General features: G+C 40.4%; 1 protein-coding gene across 1 annotated transcript; it reads right to left on the bottom strand.

The window, feature by feature from the left end:
• Positions 1 to 1,078: 1,078 nt before the first annotated feature.
• On the bottom strand, positions 1,079 to 20,194 carry LSM3 (LSM3 homolog, U6 small nuclear RNA and mRNA degradation associated). The gene is given in 4 exon segments (NM_001261364.1): positions 1,079 to 1,391; positions 15,065 to 15,160; positions 17,443 to 17,553; positions 20,121 to 20,194. Coding segments are annotated over 4 exon segments (309 nt in total). The 5' UTR covers positions 20,142 to 20,194; the 3' UTR covers positions 1,079 to 1,310.
• Positions 20,195 to 20,296: the final 102 nt, after the last annotated feature.

Raw genomic sequence — 20,296 nt, 5'->3', positions numbered from 1 at the left:
TTCAGCTCATTTACGGACAAACCATCCATATGTTGGATTTTCTACATTTCAAAATGGAATGACCATAGTGGAGAAGGCCAGGTTCTAAGTCCTGTCTTGATAAAGTTGGAGCGATTGTAACATGCTTTTCCTTTTCTCTTTAGGTTTTAAGCATTATGTGCTGACTGAAGCTAGAAATAAAAGTAACTTTGCTTTTAGCCAATTTCTGCTTTACTGTGCCACTGAGACATGTTGTTTGAGACCCCTCATCATTAATGGCCAATGATCCAAGAGTAGAAAAATGGTTTGAGTCATAATTATAAGCAGGTATGACCAAGCTGAACCACGTCTGACCTTAGAATTAAATCCGGCCAGAGAAAAGAGAAATCGTGGTTTGCTGTCTTCTATTGCAGGATTAATGTTTACAATGTCTGTCTGCCCCTTTCTCCCATATTTGGGTGCTCTTCCCCATGCTCCTATGGCATCCTGCATGTGCATGATTCTATCAGCACTAATCTTACTGCCTGCAATTGTTGGTTTAAACATCTGCCTCCCCAGAAGATTTGAGGGCAGAATTTTTTTTTTTTTTTTTTTTGGACACAGAGTCTCGCTCTGTTGCCCAGGCTGAAGTGCAATGGTGTGATCTTGGCTCACTGCAACCTCTGCCTCCCGGGTTCAAGTGATTCTACTGCCTCAGCTTCCTGAATAGCTGGGATTACAAGTATGTGCCACCACGCCTGGCTAATTTTTGTATTTTTAGTAGAGACAGGGTTTCACCACGTTGGCCAGGCTGGTCTCAAATGCCTGACCTCAGGTGATCCACCCGCCTCCCAACCGCTGGGATTACAGGCGTGAGCCACTGTGTCTGGCCCAGACAGCATTTTGGTAAAACTCTGGTTGCCAGCACTCAAACCTGGTGCCTGAAACACAGTAGGTGCACTGCAAATGTGTGCTAAGGTAAGACGTGGGCTCACCTTAAATCATTTACAAGACAGAAGACGGCACTGAAAAAAATCTACGAGGAAACACCAATTTAAAGAAAAAAAAAATGAGAAAAATATCTGTGAGAATAATGGAGCAAACAAGTCCTGAAAAAGAGTTCTGCATCTTGGTGGTCATATTTATTGGAAGAGCTTAAGAAAAATGAAAATACCATTTCACTTAAGAAGTTGTGAGTTATCTGCAAATCAACTCATTTCAGGCGTGGAAGAATCCCCAGAATTATTTCTTAGTATCAAAATGTATGCAGGTTTCTCTTTTGAATGTTTTGTACATTTAGAAAGGCCACTGTACAAAGTCTCCTGTTTTCCATACAGGACAAATTCTTTGTTTCAGCCAACTCTCAATGGAGGGGCAACCAGGACAACACCATCTCCCCGCACAAAGAGCATTGGAATATTCCGTTTCGTTGACTAGAAAAGAAAAAAAAACAGAACATATTTATACAATTGTGTATTACTGCTTATTGTTTGTGACAGAAATGTTAAAAAATGGATTCATCATGATACAAAAAAATTGGATTAAAAAACCTGATCACTTACCTTGGTAGCACCAAGAACCAATTTATCAACTGCTTTCTTTCGACAGTCGTGGCAGAGACTGGAGCTACCCATTAAAACTCACTCTCCTCCTCCTGGGCACACAGCTGGACTATGTTTCTTATTCTTCCTTGCAACCAGATGTAGCCATCGGATTGCTTTAACCAATGTCAAGTAAACAGAAATGGCAGGACTATATCCAGACTGACCCAGAATGCCCCTCTGCGATCGTTCCTCTAACACTAAATGAACTAAGATAATGGCGAGAGCTCAGGGATGGCAGAGCCACTGATAGGCAAAGCCTGGGTCCCTGACTTACCACCTGGAAGAAAGCTATTGTGCAGACCTAAACCCCACCAGGGCTGTCATGTGGACAAGAGATCAACTTCTACTTTGCTGAGTCATTATGTGTTACTTCTGTGTGCTATTGTGGTCACACATATGGAATGGATACCTTGACACATTAGCTTAGTGGTCAGGTCTTGGGCAGTAGAGAAACACATGAATGTTTGAAATCCTAATATTATGCCTTGGCAAAATATTAGATAAAACTTGGAATGTAGCCCAAGGGGCTCCTAAACTTACGAGCTCTGGGAGAAGAGGCTGGAAAAGCCAAATGTTAGTAGGTGTTGCTGTTAGCCTAATGCATTTAGCAGGGCAGTAGAAAAAAACAGAAAAGCTCAGGCAAGAACTAGTTGGCTTTCAAGCAGAGATGAAAAGAAACAGGATTCACAGGGTTAGAAAACCCACTGACTTTTAGACCACAAGTTACAGAAGTAAGTATGAAAAAAGGCTTTGAGAAACAAGGCCCAGTAAAATTCCCCAGGTAAACAAACTCAGCTCTGAGGCAAAGATCAGATTAAGGGTGTTGTCTTTCCACCCAAACTTTTGTAGCAAATGGCCTCAAGGTAGTCAACATTAATTTCAGAAAGCAGAACAGGGGTGAGAAACTGAAGAAATAAAGCAGTCCTATAAACTATGCCTAGGGAAGAGCTTAGACAGGTTACTGGCCCTTTGAATTGTTTGGATGTAAACAGTTCAGAAACCTATGTTCCAAGTTTTTAAAGAAATTGCATTGCCAAAGAAACCATCAGCCTGGCCAAAAAACAAAAACAAAAACAAAAAACAAAAAACCTTTGACTCCTTGAGTCTTCCAGCGAAATAGAAGTTGGCCCTGAAAGCTCTGCAGACCCCATTTAGGGTTGCCATATTTTGCAAATCAAGATGTAGGACGCACAATTAAATTTAGTATAAGTTCCAAACACCAGATGGGACATATTTCATCTAATCGGGGGATTTCTGCTGCTACCAGGACAGGGAGCATTCATGCCCTCCCAGTGGGATTCATCACTGTTAGGGACCAGTAACTGTCTTATGTTTCTCATTTCTTCCTTCTCTGAAAGAGAGTTTTTGTGGTGGATATCCTGTCCCTGCTGTGTTTATCATGAATGTGGGAGGGGTAAATTATTCATCTTCTTTGGGGTATGGGTGTCTGTCCAAGTGACCACATGTAGTCTGACAGAGAATTGAAAGTCACGTGGCAGTCCTGCACCGAGCTGGATATCCTGCTTGCATCCTTTGGGGTAGAGATGTGTTCCGTTTGGGAAGCAGGATTCTGCAACACCCACTATCGTTGATCTCTGCAGCAACTTGGCCCTCAAACTGACAAAGCTCAAGACAGCCAAGGGCACACAGCTTTATACAAAGGAAACACAGCACATGCCCGCTGGGCAGCGGCAAGTGTCTCAGCAGAAGTCTTTACAGCATTCCAAGGATTCTTATCTAGCTACCCAAATGACTTCTTAGTTAGCAGGTAGGTGCAGGAGCCATCCTGGCTTAACTGCCCCAAGCTCCACACCAGAACCAGTATCTTTTATAACAGTTCCATAAATGTGGCTTCATAGTCACCAAGGAGGGGGCACACTCCACTACAAGGGTTGCAATGCTCTCAGGAAAAACCATTGCTATGGGCTCCTAACAGTATTCAGAGCTCATTCACAGTTCTCTCAGTTCAGATGCAGTTTACAAACCAGGGGCCTCTTTTTAAAATACAGCAATATTTTTTATTAACACAGCTGATATTCCAATTTTATCTGTTTCTAGGGAAAATGAACTGGTAAGTTAACCCATGGTCATTTTTCCATAAAGAATTTTTTTTTTTAAAGCCCTTTGCTCACAGGGATATATAGACACTGGTTGCCACGGGGGCAGACTATGGCAGAAACTGCTAGCTGTTCATAAAAATTCCTTCTTTCTTCCTAGGCACACAATTTTACTGTATTTCCCAGGCTCCCTTACAGTTGGGTAGGGTCATATTACTGAGCTCTATCCTAAAAAATTTAAGAGGTGTAGTACTTCCAGGCTGATTCATAAACTTCTCATGTACACTCCTCCACTCCTTTTTGCTCCCGCTGGCTGGATGTGAAACAATGACAAAAGACTTAGGGGTTGGAGGAGTCACAAGACACAAGGAGTCTGGGTTCCTGAACGACTGCGTGGAGGAAACCTACCTAGAATAATTATGTCATTGAGAAACAAACTCCAGCAGTGCAGAGCCACTGCACATCTGTGAGTCTGCTGAGCCAGTACATGTTTAGGGGGTACCTGTTACCATAGTCTAGCCAACACAAACTAATATGCCCACAACAGTATACTTTCAACAACCCATGTGTGAGGACTCTCCCCTAGGCTGTCTGGCCATAACACCCAGGCAGGAGATCTGGCTACAGATAAATAATTCCTGAGAAAGAAGGGGACTCTAGTACAAGGAGTTCAGTGTGTAAACTTAAGTGCTCTAGGTTAAAAGAAAAAAAAAAGAAAAAAAAGAGAAAAGGATGCTATAAACTCAATATCAGAGAAATGTTCTAGTACTGGTGATGAATTTCACCCAGAAATTTTTTTTAAGTGTTCATGTGTGTCCGATAGGTGACAAGGCTTGGATCTGTAGTCCTTGCAATGAAACAGAATCCTCTGTTTAAAACTTAGAGTCAACCTGCAATGAAATCTGAAGTCCACTCATACAAACATTTGCAGTGCCCATTATGTGTCAGGTACTATGATAGGCATTAGACACAGGGAGATGAATAAAACATGGACTGTCCTCCTAGAATCCCCATTCCAGAAATAAAAAGAGAGAAAGTATGAATTTATTCTGCAGGTACACTCTCACATTAAGAAAAGGATAAAATTGAGATTTCTCCTCTCTGGACAGGCTATCTCTGTAAAAAAGGCAGCAGCCCCAGTCAGGAGCTTATAGCAGACTTAAACGTCCCTGCCTGATGGCTCTGAAGAGGGCAGCAGACCTCCCAGCACAGCATTCGAGCTCTGCTAAGGGTCAGTCTGCCTCCTCAAGTGGGTCCCTGACCCCCATGTATACTGACTGGGAGACGACTCCCAGTTGGGGCCAACAGACACCTCACACAGGAGAGCTCTGGTTGGCATCTGGCAGGTGTCCCTCTGGGTTGAAGCTTCCAGAGGAAAGAACGGCAGCAATCTTTGCTGCTCTGCAGCCTCCGCTGGTGATACTCAGGCAAACAGGGTCAGAAAACTCCAGCAGACTGGCCGCAGAGGGGCCTGACTGTTAGAAGGAAACAAACAAACAGAAAGAATTAGCACGTCCACCAAAAGACCCCATCCGAAAGTCACCAATATCAAAGACAAAAGGTAGATAAATCCACAAAGATGGGGAAAAACCAGCACAAAAAGGCTGAAAATTCCAAAAACAAGAACGCCTCTCTTCCTCCAAAGGATCACAACTCCTCGCCAGCAAGGGAACAAAGCTGGACAGAGAATGAGTCTGACTGACTGACAGAAGTAGGCTTCAGAAGGTGGGTAATAACCAGCACCTCCGAGCTAAACGAGCATGTTATAACTCAATGCAAGGAATCGAAGAACCTTGAAAAAAGGTTAGTCAAATTGCTAACTAGAATAACCAACGTAGAGAAGAACATAAATGGCCTGATGGAGCTGAAAAACATGGCACGAGAACTTCGTGAAGAATAAACAAGTATCAATAGCTGAATCGATCAAGTGGAAGAAAGCACATCAGTGATTGAAGATCAACTTAATGAAATAAAGAGAGAAGACAATATTACAGAAAAAAGAATAAAAAGGAACAAACAAGCCTCCAAGAAATATGAGACTATGTGAAAAGAACAAATCTACATTTGATTGGTGTACCTGAAAGTGACAGAGAGAATGGAACCAAGTTGGAAAACACTTTTCAGGATATTATCCAGGAGAACTTCCCCAACCTAGTAAGACAGGCCAACATTAAAATTCAGGAAATATACAGACCACCACAAAGACGCTCCTCAAGAAGAGCAACCCCAAGACACATAATCGTCAGATTCACCAAGGTTGAAATGAAGGAAAAAACGTTAAGGGCAGCCAGAGAGAAAGGTTGGGTTACTCACAAAGGGAAGCCCATCAGACTAACAGCGGATCTCTCTACGGAAACCCTACAAGCCAGAAGGGAGGGGAGTGGGGGCCAACATTCAATGTTCTTGAAGAAAAGAATTTTCAACCCAGAATTTCATATCCAGCCAAACTAAGCTTCATAAGTGAAGGAGAAATAAAATCCTTTACAGATACGCAAATGCTGCGGGATTTTGTCACCACCAGGCCTGCCTTATAAGAGCTCTGAAAGAAGCACTAAACATGGAAAGGAACAACCAGTACCAGCCACTGCAAAAACATACTACATTGTAAAGAACATGGACATTATGAAGAAACTACATTAACTAACGGGCAAAACAACCAGCTAGTATCATAATGACAGGATCAAATTCACACATAACAGTATTAACCTTAAACATAAACGGGCTAAATGCTCCAATTAAAAGAAACAGACTGGCAAATTGCATAGAGTCAAGACCCATCAGTGTGCTGTATTCAGGAGACCCATCTCACATGCAAAGACACACATACGCACAAAATAAAGGGATGGAGGAATATTTACCAAGCAAATGTAAAGCAAAAAAAGCAGGAGTTGCAATTCTAATCTCTGATAAAACAGACTTTAAACCAACAAAGATCAAAAGAGACAAAGAGGGGCATTACATAATGGTAAAGGGAACAATGCAGCAAGAAGAGCTAACTATCCTAAATATATATGCACCCAATACAGGAGCACCCAGATTCATAAAACAAGTTCTTAGAGACCTACAAAGAGACTTAGACTCTCACACAATAATAGTGGGAGACTTTAACACCCCACTGTCAATATTAGATAGATCAACGAGACAGAAAATTAACAACGATATACAGGACTTGAACTCAGCTCTGGACCAAGCTGACCTAATAGACCTCTACAGAACTCTCCACCCCAAATCAACAGAATATACATTCTTCTCTGCCCCTCATTGCACTTATTCTAAAATTGACCACATAATTGGAAGTAAAACACTCCTCAGCAAATGCAAAAGAAAGGAAATCTTAACAATCTCTCAGACCACAGTGCAATCAAATTAGAACTCAGGATTAAGAAACTCACTCAAAACCACGAATACATGGAAACTGAACAACCTGCTCCCGAATGACTACTGGGTAAACAACGAAAAGAAGGCAGAAATAAAGATGTTCTTTGAAACCAACGAGAACGAAGACACGACGTACCAGAATCTCTGGGACACATTTAAAGCAGTGTTTAGAAGGAAACTTATAGCACTAAATGCTCACAAGAGAAAGCAGGAAATATCTAAAATTGACACCCTAACATCAAAATTAAAAGAACTAGAGAAGCAACAGCAAACAAATCAAAAGCTAGAAGACATGAAATAACTAAGATCAGAGCAGAACTGAATGAGACAGAGACATGAACAACCCTGAAAAAATAATCAATGAATTCAGGAGGGTTTAAAAAAAAAAATCAACAAAATAGACCGCTAGCCAGTCTAATAAAGAAGAAAAGAGAGAAGAATCAAATAGATGCAATAAAAAATGATATAGGAGATATCACCACTGATCCCACAGAAGTACAAACTACAATCAGAGAAGACTATAAGCATCTCTATGCAAATAAACTAGAAAATCTTGAAGAAATGGATAAAGTCCTGGACACTTACACCCTCCCAAGTCTAAACCAGGAAGAAGTTGAATCCCTGAATAGACCAATAACAAGTTCTGAAATTGAGGCAGTAATTAATAGCCTACCAACCAAAAAAAGTCCAGGACCAGACAGATTCACAGCCGGATTCTATCATAGGTACAAAGAGAAGCTGGTACCATTCCTTCTGAAACTATTCCAAACAATAGAAAAAGAGGGAATCCTCCATAACTCATTTTATGAGGCCTGCATCATCCTGATACCAAAGCCTGGCAGAGACACACACACAAAAAAGAAAATTTCAGGCCAATATCCCTGATGAACATTGGTGCGAAAATCCTCAATAAAATACTGGCAAACTGAATCCAGCAACACATCAAAAAGCTGATCCACCACGATCAAGTCAGCTGCATCCCTGGGATGCAAGGCTGGTTCAGCATATGCAAATCAATAAATATAACCCATCACATAAATAGAACCAGTCACAAAAACCACATGATTATCTCAATAGATGCAGAAAAGGCCTTCAACAAAATTCAACACCTCTTCATGCTACAAACTCTCAATAAACTAGGTATCGATGAAACATATCTCAAAATAATAAGAGCTATTTATGACAAACCTACAGCCAATATCATACTGAATGGGCAAAAACTGGAAACATTCCCTCTGAAAACCGGCACAAGAGAGGGATGCCCTCTCTCACCATTCCTATTCAACATAGTATTGGAAGTTCTGGCCAGGGCAATCAGGCATGAGAAAGCAATAAAGGGTATTCAAATAGGAAAAGAGGAAGTCAAATTGTCTCTGTTTGCAGATGACATGATTGTATATTTAGAAAACCCCATCGTCGCAGTCCAAAACCTCCTTAAGCTGATACGCAACCTCAGGATACAAAATCAACGTGTAAAAATCACAAGCATTCCTATACACAAATAACAGACAAATAAAGAGCCAAATCATGAGTGAACTCCCATTCACAATTGCTACTAAGAGAATAAAATACCTAGGAATACAACTTACACGGGATGTGAAGGACCTCTTCAAGGAGAACTACAAACCACTGCTCAAGGAAATCAGAGAGGACACAAATAAATGGAAAAAGATCCTATGATCATGGATAGGAAGAATCAATATTATGAAAATGGCCACACTGCCCAAAGTAATTTATAGATTCAATGCTAACCCCATCAACCTACCACTGACTTTCTTCACCGAATTGAAAAAAAATACTTTAAACTTCATATGGAACCAAAAAGAGCCTGCATAGCCAGGGCAATCCTGGGCAAGAAGAACAAAGCTGGAGGCATCACACTACCTGACTTCAAACTATATTACAAGGCTACAGTAACCAAAACAGCATGGTACTGGTACCAAAACAGATATATAGACCAATGGAACAAAACAGAGGCCTCAGAAATAACACCACACAGCTACAACCACCTGATCTTTGACACAAAGATCTGACACAAGAAATAGGGAAAAGATTCCCTATTTAATAAACAGTGTTGGGAAAACTGGCTAGCCATATGCAGAAAACTGAAACTGGATCGCTTCCTTAAACCTTTTATAAAAATCAACTCAAGATGGATCAAAGACTTACATGTAAGACCTAGGACCATAAAAATCCTAGAAGAAAACGTGGGCAATACCATTCAGGACACAGGCATGGGCAAAGACTTCATGTCTAAAACACCAAAAGCAATGGCCACAAAAGCCAAAATTGACAAATGGGATCTAACTAAACTAAAGAGCTTCTGCATAGCAAAAGAAACTATCATCAGAGTGAACAGGCAACCTACAGAATGGGAGAAAATTTTTGCAATCTATCCATCTGACAAAAGGCTAATATCCAGAATCTACAAAGAACTTAAACAAATTTACAAGAAAAAAACAACCCCATCAAAAAATGGGCAAAGGATATGAAGAGACACTTCTTAAAAGAAGACATTTATGCAGTCAAAAGACATATGAAAAAATGCTCGTCATCACTGGTCAATAGAGAAATGCAAATCAAAGCCACAATGAGATACTATCTCATGCCAGTTAGAATGGTGATCATTAAAAAGTCAGGAAACAACAGATGCTAGAGAGGTTGTGGAAAAATTAGGATGCTTTTACACTGTTGGTGGGAGCATAAATTAGTTCAACCACTGTGGAAGACAGTGTGGCGATTCCTCAAGGATCTAGAACTGGAAATAAAATTTGACCCAGGCATCCCTTTACTGGGCATATACCCAAAGGATTGTAAATCATGCTACTATAAAGACACATAAACATGTATGTTTATTGCAGCACTATTCACAATAGCAAAGACTTGGAACCAACCCAAATGTCCATCAATGATAGACTGGATTAAGAAAATGTGGCACATATACATCATGGAATACTGTGCAGGTATAAAAAAGAAGGAGTTCATGTCCTTTGCAGGGATATGGATGAAGCTGGAAACCATCATTCTCAGCAAAATATCACAAGATCAGAAAACCAAACACCCCATGTTCTCACTCATAAGAGGAAGTTGAACGATGAGAACACATGGACACAGGGAGGGGAACATCACACACCAGGGCCTGTCGGGAGCTGGGAGGCTAGGGGAGGGATAACATTAGGAGAAATACCTAATGTAGGTGACGGGTTGATGGGTGCAGCAAACCACCAGGGCACGTGTATACCCATGTTACAAAACTGCATGTTATGCACATGTAACCCAGAACTTAAAGTATAATTAAAAAAAAAAGATAAAATTATTTACAGCAGAATAGGTTTAATTAGCAAAATACTGGAAATGGCTATCTGTCCATCAATAGGAGAACAGTTAAATTATGGTACATCTATACAATGAAGTACCATAAAGCTAAAAATGAAAGCACAAGGAAGCTATGTATGAAAGGGAAAGAGCACTGAGATAAAAAAACAGGGGAAGGGAGAATTAACATTCATTAGCATATGCATAAATACATGAGAAGATTCTCAAGAAACCAGTAACAGTGCTTATGTCTGGGGGTGGGGTGTAAAGATGATGAACAGAGGATGGGGTGGAAGACTTTTTACTACACTGTGTTCCTTTCTGCATTTTGTGATTTTAAGACTGTGTGAGTCTAGCATCCATTCAAAAAGTTAAATTAAAATGGAAGCAACTTAAAATGAGTAAGAAAAGAAATATGTGTTAAGTACTATAGGGTGATATGGACCATGTGGTCTCAGCATGGACCATAAAGAGTTAGCTCTGTATAAGGGAGCAGGTCTAGAGCTGCTCTAATACAAGTGCCACTAGTCAAAGATGGCTCATTAAATTAAAATTAAATAAAATTAAATGTTCAGTTCCTTAGTCACACCAGCACCCACATCAAGTGCCAAATAGCCACATGTGGCTCACAGCTCCTGTAATGACAGCTTAGATAGAAATTTTCACTACTGCAGATAGTTCTATTATTACAGTGCTAATCTACAGAAAGGTCTAGAAGAGCCATCTGATGCTGTAGAAGACCTTCAGGCAAGCAGAGGGAGCAGAGGGCTCAGTTACAAAAGGGTGCAACGTCCCCAAGAGAAACTGTCTGGTGAACCAAACTATGAGGTGTTTGGTGAAGGAAGGTAGTACACATGATGGACAGCTGAAAAAGTAGGCTGGGTCAAATAACACAGACTGTTCACAATCTGTAAAATGGAAACTCCAATTATGGAGGACCGAGAATCAGAAGAGTAAGACTGACTGCTTTCCATCTTCCCATTTATAAGTCAGCAGTCAAATTAATTATTTAGAAGTCAATTATGTAAGTTATAGGTGGAAAAAAACCCAACAACCCTATGGTTTATGGGTCCCCCATACTGTTTTGGTGATAACGTTGATGTTCATTAGTTATTTCAATAGACGAGAGAGAGAGCAACATGTAAAATCGGCCAAGGTAAGAAACCATTTAGTCTGGTTTCCCATCTTGGTTTCCCATCTTGGAGATGAGTAACAAGAGTGCACAGGACAGTGAAGTAGTTAGTCTCCATGGCACTGAACCAGATGCAGACACTCTCCATAATATCACTGTCTTTCCTTTCTAAGTCTATTGTTAATACACATTTACACACTGAAGTATTCTCAGTCATCCAAAGATTCCATTTTAAATGTTTTACCCAATACATCATGGCAATGTGAAAAAAACTCATTAACTTAACAGACTTGGCTGACTGTTCTGCAGCTGCAATTCTAGGCACAAGAGAGATCACATGCACGCCAGCACACAGCATTCAGGAGCTAACTAGTCCCAGTAGTAAAGGCAGCAATTAATCTTAATGGAGGTCAGTAACTACTGAGACTGTTATAGACACTCCACCCAGAGAAATGCACATGTGCACAGACACATAGCACCTTCAAACAGTTTCAGGAGGAACCGCACGTGGAGCAGACTACTAGGGATGACAGAGGTGGACCTTGCTGTTGGTTCACTGCAAACATGGAGTAAGTGGCAGTGTTCCCTTCTCTGTAAGAATAGACACCACAGTTGAAGACTCATTTCTGTCACAAGCAGAATTCAAGTCAAGAGCATTAAAATGCTTATGAAGAGTCTACTCCCATGGTAAAATTCTTATGTTAATAATGTTACATGAATAAAGCAGAATATTAAAGCTGCATAGTCCATATTTTATCACATTTAAGATATCATTTGTAAGCTTAGTTGAACCGAAAAAGGAAAAATTTTGCCAATTAAATTATGACACAATTCTTTTTTTTATCACATCACCTGTAAGATGCAATCAGATTTTTAAGATGCTAAAATTTAAGAAAAAGTGCATCTTAGAATTGGTACTTATGATTGTGTCCATGTTAAGAAAACAGTAACAACCACCAAACAATAGTTACTAAATGAAATTCCTAAAGGGAAAAAAAATGCAGATTTTAAAAAATACTATTCTTTCTTGGAGAAATAAGCCAGCAAAAATACATAAATAAATAAGTAAAAAACAGAAAAAAATGTGAAATGTTTACACTTAGGAGAAAGAACACTAGCAAAGGAGTCAGGTGTGGTCAGAGAGGAGGAATGCCAGGATAAAGCAGAACTACAAAATCCAATGAAGGCTAACAGTTTAACAGTTACAATGTGCCTGTCACTAATCTGAAGGCTTTTCATGTAGCCCTCAATGAATCCTCTACGGTTATATGAAGTGGGTCCTATTATTATTCCCAGTTTACAGACAAGGAAACACATTCACAGACAGGGTAGGTGAGCTGGCCCAATTAAAAAGGTGGTAAGCAAGGGAGTCAAGATTTGAATCCACGTAGTCTTGTACTCTGAGCCCACATTTTAACCAGTATGCCCTGGCAGGCTCAGAAACTGGCTTCCCAAATCTTAAAGATCTCTCTGCTACGGCCTGGCACAGTGGCTCACACCTGTAATCCCAGCACTTTGGGAGGCCAGGAGTTCAAGACCAGCCTGGCCAACATGGTGAAACGCTGTCTTTACTAAAAACACAAAAATTAGCTGTGCGTGGTGGCACATGCCTATAATCCCAGCTACTTGGGAGGCTGAGGCACAAGAATTGCTTGAACCCGGGAGGCGAAGGCTGCAGTGAGCTGAGATCGCCATTGCACTCCAGCCTGGGTGACGCAGGGAGACTCTGTCCTAGAAAAAAGAAAAAAAAAAAAAGACCTTTCTGACAAGATCATTGGTGATACTAATAAATGTGATTTTTTTTAAACATTGAACAAATAAAATGAATCTGCATAGCTCAGTGAACTATTTTCTAAAGAACCAGTGCCTGATATAACCAAATCATGCATGAGTAAAAGATCCATTTGAAGTGCAAGGCAGATTAATGAATTTTCACCTAACAAGAGTACAAAAAGTTTACTGTTATCGTTTCAGATTCCAGACTGCAAATAACCCTTGACTGACTACCACTTGTTCAGTTTGGGTGTAGTATCAAAGGTGGAACATCCACAAAACATACTTCTTCCTTTCCAACTACTTATCTGTGTGGTCAGATTTGCTTCATTTACAACAACATCTCATGATACATTTAATGCAGAAAAAAGATGTAAGAATCTTCTAGCTGTCATTGATTAAGCTGAGCATTAAAGAGATTTGCAAAAACGTAAAACAAAGACATTCCTCATTAAACATTTTGTTTTAGAAAATATTTATTGTTCATAAAAATGTTACAGTAACATGTGATAGGTGTTTTGGTTTTGTTCTGAGAGAGTCTCACTCTGTCCCCCAGGTTGGAGTACAGTAGCACGATCTCAGCTTACCACAACCTCTACCTCCCGGATTCAAGTGATTCTGCTGCCTCAGCCTCCCGAATTGCTGGGATTGCAGGTGCCTGCCGCCACGGCCGGCTGATTTTTTGTGTTTTTAGTAGAGACAGGGTTTTGCCATGTTGGCCAGGCTGGTCTCAAACTCCTGAACTCAGGTGATACACACGCTTTGGCCTCTCAAAAGTGCTGGGATTACAGGTGTGAGCCACCGTGCCCGGACTTTTTTTTTGAGATGGAGTTTCACTCTTGTTGACCAGGCTGGAGTGCAATGGCACAATCTCAGCTCACTGCAATCTCCACCTCCAGGGTTCAAGCAGTTCTCCTGCCTCAGCTTCCCAAGTAGGGGGGATTACAGGCATATGCCACCACACCTAGCTAAGTTTTTGTATTTTTAGTAGAGACAGGGTTTTGCCATGTTGGCCAAGCTGGTCTTGAACTCCTGACCTCAGGTGATCCACACGCTTCGGCCTCTCAAAGCGCTGGGATTACAGGTGTGAGCCACCGTGCCTGGCTTTCTTTTTTTTTTGAGACAGAGCTTCACTCTTGTTGACCAGGCTGGAGTGCAATGGCACAATCTCAGCTCACTGCAACCTCTGCCTCCAGGATTCAAGCAGTTCTCCTGCCTCAGCCTCCCAAGTAAGTAGCTGGGATTACAGGCATATGCCACCACACCCGGCTAATTTTTTGTATTTTTAGTAAAGATGGGGCTTCACCATGTTGGTGAGGCTGGTCTCAAACTCCTGACCTCAGGTAATCCATCTGCCTTGGCCTCCCAAAGTGCTGGGATTACAGGTGTGAGCCACGATGCCCAGCCAGGTTTTTTTTAATGAATAAATATTTAAAAACTTTTTCAGTTTCAGTTTCTAATAAACTAAGTATTAACAGATCAAATCCATAGAAAATGAAAGAACACTGTCCACTATTACTGTTACACACTACTATACATAGCCACCTTGCATTGTTGTATCTCACTGAATCTGGGAACCCTATGAGGTAAATGGTAGTATTCCTGCTTACCAATGAGAAATCGGCTAACTTAATTCCCTTGCCCAAGGTAGCCCAAGTAGGAAGTGGTCAGGCCAGTACTGGCAACAACGTCTGTCAGATGCCAGAATCCCTGCATTTAATTGCTGTGCTCTATTGAGTCCATAAGTAGGTGTCAAAACATGATGCGCTTCCCATAAATATGAGTTAAGCTGTTTGAAAGAGAACAGGTGATATTTGCAAAGCAATGAATAGAATTGCATGACTTACTTTATATATCTCTTCATATGTTTCTTCATCAATTTCTATAGTAGTCACAGTTTCTTCCACGTCTCCCAAGATCATATTTAAATGCTGATCATAAGCCTCAAGTGGGAGGGTAAAGAACCAAGAAATTTAATAATCAAATTATGAAAATGATCAAGGCTTAACAATATGCAAATTGCTCAATTACAACTAAGGCATTTGATACTTACATCACAAACTTTTACATGCAAATAAAAAGTAATCCTACTGTACTAATACACTGTTTCTTTACAAGTCATTTCAAATGATTACTTAATTGACCTGATAAAAATATAAAACTGCTCATATGGCCAAAAATAAATTTACTCAAAATCACTTGAAATTATTTTTAAAGTCTCCACCCCACTTGTTATCTAAGGCAGTCACATCATTTATAATATTTAATTATGAAAAACAGCAGATACATCTTCATCATTTATCAGTAGACATCCTTCAAATTCACCTATAACAATGTGACAAGAAAAATACAGTAAAGAAGATAAAATCCTTTGTTTACTGGTAACATGATGGCATTGCAGTCTTCTAAAGGCACACGGTAGACTACATGTTGCAGAGAGAAAGTAAGTAGAGCAACACCCTGCCCATTTCTAACCTATCCAAAACTTAAATGCACCTGTGGGCTCAATCAATAAATGTTGCAGCTAAGATATTCAATCCAAGCTCCAAAGTTCATTCATTTTACTAAAAGGTGCACTTTAAAGCTGGGACTTTGTTCAGAACTCAAGTTTACTTCTAACAACGTGTTACATGGTTCACCTGCTCACATCAAAATAAAAGTCACTTGTCAGCCACGTGGGGAACTGCTTTAAGCAGGGCACGCTAACAAGAGCAAAAATGTATAACTGAGGGGCACAAAACAAACAGAAAGTTGGGGCCATTTAGGATACAGACCATCAAGTTTACACAGGGAACTGAAGAAGCCTCCAAGGGCCACAGACTTAAGTAATTAAGCTCAATTCCATTTGTATTCCCGAAGTTACCACTATTCCTTTCCTGGAGTCTCTCTTCCTTTAAGGCCAACTGTAGATTGTCTCCCTGGGTCCCTATTTCCTTTCCAAGCCCAGAGGTTCTTTATCGTTAGGTTTTGTGGAAGGTGGAACCACAGTACTTAAGAGTGGGGCTCAGGTCAGACAATCTAGATTCAAATTCTAGCTCTCTCTTTACTGGCAAGTGACTGTACCTTTCTGAGCCTGAGCTTCCTACAGTGCAAAGCAGGAATAATTAGTATGTATCATCACAGGGTTGTTATAAAGATTAAATCAGATATCACACACAAAATGCTTAGAATAATAGTAGCTGGTCTATAACTAATGCTCAATAAATGTTAGCTATTTTTAATCACTTTAGGGTAAAGTAGCAACACTAAAAACAACACACTTAGGAAAGCAACAAGTCATTAAGGAGAGGCAAAACCTTGAGGGTACTCTATGAACAAATGGGATTACTTCAAGGGACCAATTCTACAGATATTTTGCAGATATGCACAAATAAATATGTAAAAAAAAATGCTTACTGCAAGTATTTATGTAAGTATTTGTAGCAAGAAATGAAAAAAAAATCGATCACTATCATATACAGAATCCTAGGTAGTCATTAAAAAGAACAAATGAGAATTAAATGCACTAATGATCAATAATCTCGAAGAAAGATTAAGTGAAAAAAAAAAAGGTGCTGAAAAACGTGTATAGCAGGATCCATGTTTTGTAGAGGTAGGGTGTACATAGTGCAAGTATGTGCATATGTACATATATGAATGTATGTGTGTAAACATACAGAAACAGTAACCCAATTTTTAATTTTTTAATTTTTATTTTTTGTAGAGACAGGATCTCTCTATGTTGCCTAGGCGGGCAACACAGAGAACTCCTGGCCTCAAGTGATCCTCCTGCCCCAGCCTCCCAAAGTGCTGAGATTACAGGGATGAGCCACTGCACCCGGCCAAGATAATCCAATTTTTAATAGTGGTTACCAGTAGAGGAAATGGGATTTCACTTTTTACTCTATATATTTTTGTGCTGTTTAACTTTTCATAATAAAACACATATTTGTGTTTTAAGTTTAAAAAACATTTAAGAATGGAGGACAAATAAATGTTATTTACAAATAAACAGAAGGGAAAATGAAGGGAATAAAAATGTTCTATAATAAACATATTTCTATTAAAAGAAAAAATATTAAAAATGTGAATACATGCAGCTTCATCTGGCTTATGGAAACATGGGTGATTTTCCACTACCCTCTCTTCCTTCAAAATACCTTTTCACTCTGGACAGGTTTTACATTTCAAGGGAGTGGGGGTGGGAAGGAATCTGATTTCAAGGTAACTTGATAAATTTACTCACATGTAATCTGCCTCGAAGCTCTCGGTCATTTCTCATCTTCACATAAATTCGCTCATCTAGGCTGAGCCTGATAAGATCCAGGGGCTCCTCTACAGTGTTGGTAGTTTGTTGCTGATAACAGAAACAGGTTTAGTAATATAGTACTAGAGATAAAGTAGTGCTTAAATCACTGCTATGCTGTATGACCATGTGCAAGTTATTTAACCTTTTTCTGCCTCAGTCTCCTAATCTGTAAAATGGAGATAATAGTGTCTACCTAATACTGTTTTTATGAGGCTTAAGTGACATATATGAAGGCTTAGAACAGAACTTTTCACATAGTATGTGCTATATAAATGTAGATTAAAACACGCATACATAAGAAGGAGTTACACAGCAAAATAATCATGACTATACTTTGTTCCCTCAAAATCCAAACTGCCTGACCCGATTTCAGGGTATAGGGTCTTAGGAACTTTAGCTTTATCTCAAATATTATGTAATCATAGGAAAAACACTCACTTAATGCCTACCATATACTAGTCAGAATGCCAAGTAGAGGTGTAGGTTTATGGGAAGATTATGAATTCAGCACAGGTTGAGGTTAGGCTGCCAACTGGCCAGTAAGATGAATATTTAGTAGCCAGAATAGAACACTGGTTCAAAGCACTGGCTTAGCCGGGCATGGTGGCATGTGCCTGTAGTCCCAGCTACTCCGAGGCTGAGGTGGGAGGATTGCCTGAGCCTGGGAGGTGGAGGTTGCAGTGAGCCAAGATGGTGCCAACAAGCAAGCAAGCACTGACTTTGGAGTCAGGCAGTCTGGGTTCAACTCCTGGCTGTGACCTGACACTTATGAACTGAGATTAAAAATCATGCCATCTGTAATTCTCAGATTCTTCATTTGTAATTGAGAAAGCCACAACCTTCCTTCTGGATTCTTATGAGGATGAAACTAGTTAATGCATTTAAAACAGTGCCAGGAAAGCAGAAAATATTAATACTTAGAAACGGTTCCTTTTGGCTGGGCGTGGTGGCTCAGGCCTGAATTCCAGCACTTTGGGAGGCTGAGAAAGGCAGATCACCTGAGGTTAGGAGTTTGAGACCAGCCTGGCCAACATGGTGAACCCCGTCTCTACTAAAAATACAAAAATTAGCCAGGCGTGCTGGCACGTGCCTGTAGTCCCAGCTACTTGGGAGGCTGAGACAGGAGAATCGCTTGAACCAGGAGGCAGAGGTTGCAGTGAACTGAGATCACGCCACTGCACTCCAGCCTGGGCGATAGAGTGAGACTCCATCCAAAAAAAAAAAAAGAAAAGAAAAGATTCCTACTAATATTATATTATTAAAGAACTGCTGGAAACACTGGTTTTAGAGGTCAGGGCTAGGATGACTTGGGGTCACCCACATGGAAGGGAGGGTTGCAGCCATTAAAGAGTTAGATGATTCAAGGAGAGCTTCTTTAGTAAGTACACAAGGCCAGTGGAGGAAGGTAACTGAATTCGTAACAGGCGCTAAAGATTCAAAAGGCCCGATGAGAGAAAAAAAAATAACCTAACTCAACTGGTCCCTATGTCCCTCAGTTCAACAGGTGTTTGTTAAAGGATCAGATAACCAACTGTTAGATTACAATGATACAGAAGTCACAATCTCCACCCTCAAGGAGCTCATTCTAATGTGGATAGGCATATGAATAATTATAATACTGTAAGAATATGCACATGACAGAGCTCTACTGCTACCTAAGCCTCTGTCTGGGATGCCCACTTTCTGTTCTTTTTCATCCTGTAGCTTTATACATTGGCTTTTAAAAGAGGCCTCCTCTGATCATCTAACTCATTCACTCAAATATTTGTTGAGTATTTCCAGCACTGTTCTAAACCCCAAGGACAAAAGAATGAACAAAACAAAATGCCTACTGTTATGGCACTTACATTCTAGTCAGGAGAGATACACATTAAACAAAGATGCATACATTTAATATGAAAAAATAACGTTCTATGAAGAAAAATGAGGCAGGGTAAGCAGAGTAGGGGGAGTGCTATTTGGGCAGAAGTCCTCTCTGAGGAGGTGAGATTTCAGTAGAAAGTTTAAGTTGTAGCATGATCTCCAAAGATATTTGAGGAAGAAAAAGACCAGGTGAAAAAGCTTCTAGGACCATCTGTTATTCTGCATACCAGTTCCTTGTTTCCTTCATAGCACATCACAGTTCCTATAAATCTTACATATTTATATTTATCTGTTCTCCTCGCGAATATAAGCTCCAAGTCATGGCAAGGATCACTTATATATCGATGTCAGTGTCCCTGGCTCTTAGAACAGTGTCTAACCATACAAAGCTGATGTTCACTCTCTCTGCTGAATGAGTAAATAATTGTTGTGCTCAGTAATAACAACTCCTAACTTTATTATCTGGCTTTCTATTGGAATCCTGACAGCTCCGTGAGGTAGGCACGCATAATAATTTACAGATTTAAAAAAACAAAGCGAAGAGTGTGATGAATAGTCATCAGGTGGCCTTCTAACGGAAAAGACCTCAGGGCCTGCAGCAAAATTCGGACAGGGGTGTTTACGGAAAGGATGGGGCGGATTAGGCCGTGTGACTTGGAAAGAAGAGGCGCGACTGGCCATTTTTCCTGCGTTTGGAAAAAGCAGTTTAGTACAAGAAGCGGCGCCGAGCCACCGCCTTAAAATTCACTCACCTGGTCTACGTCGTCCGCCATGTTTCAAACCCTGCGCCCTTTCCCGCCTCTCGCGAGAACACAAGAGCAACGCCGAGCTCCGGAAACGTGATGCTACAATACACCGGAAATAGAAACCTGCTGTGCTCTTGCCTGCTTCCCGCGGTTTTTTAGTGGCCACGGGTATGGGGCGGAGC

This window comes from Macaca mulatta, chromosome 2, assembly GCF_049350105.2.
Source record: "Macaca mulatta isolate MMU2019108-1 chromosome 2, T2T-MMU8v2.0, whole genome shotgun sequence".
Classification (NCBI taxonomy): Eukaryota; Metazoa; Chordata; class Mammalia; order Primates; family Cercopithecidae; genus Macaca; species Macaca mulatta.
Note: the sequence above shows the minus strand (reverse complement) of the source record. Positions and strands in the feature narration are given on the sequence as shown.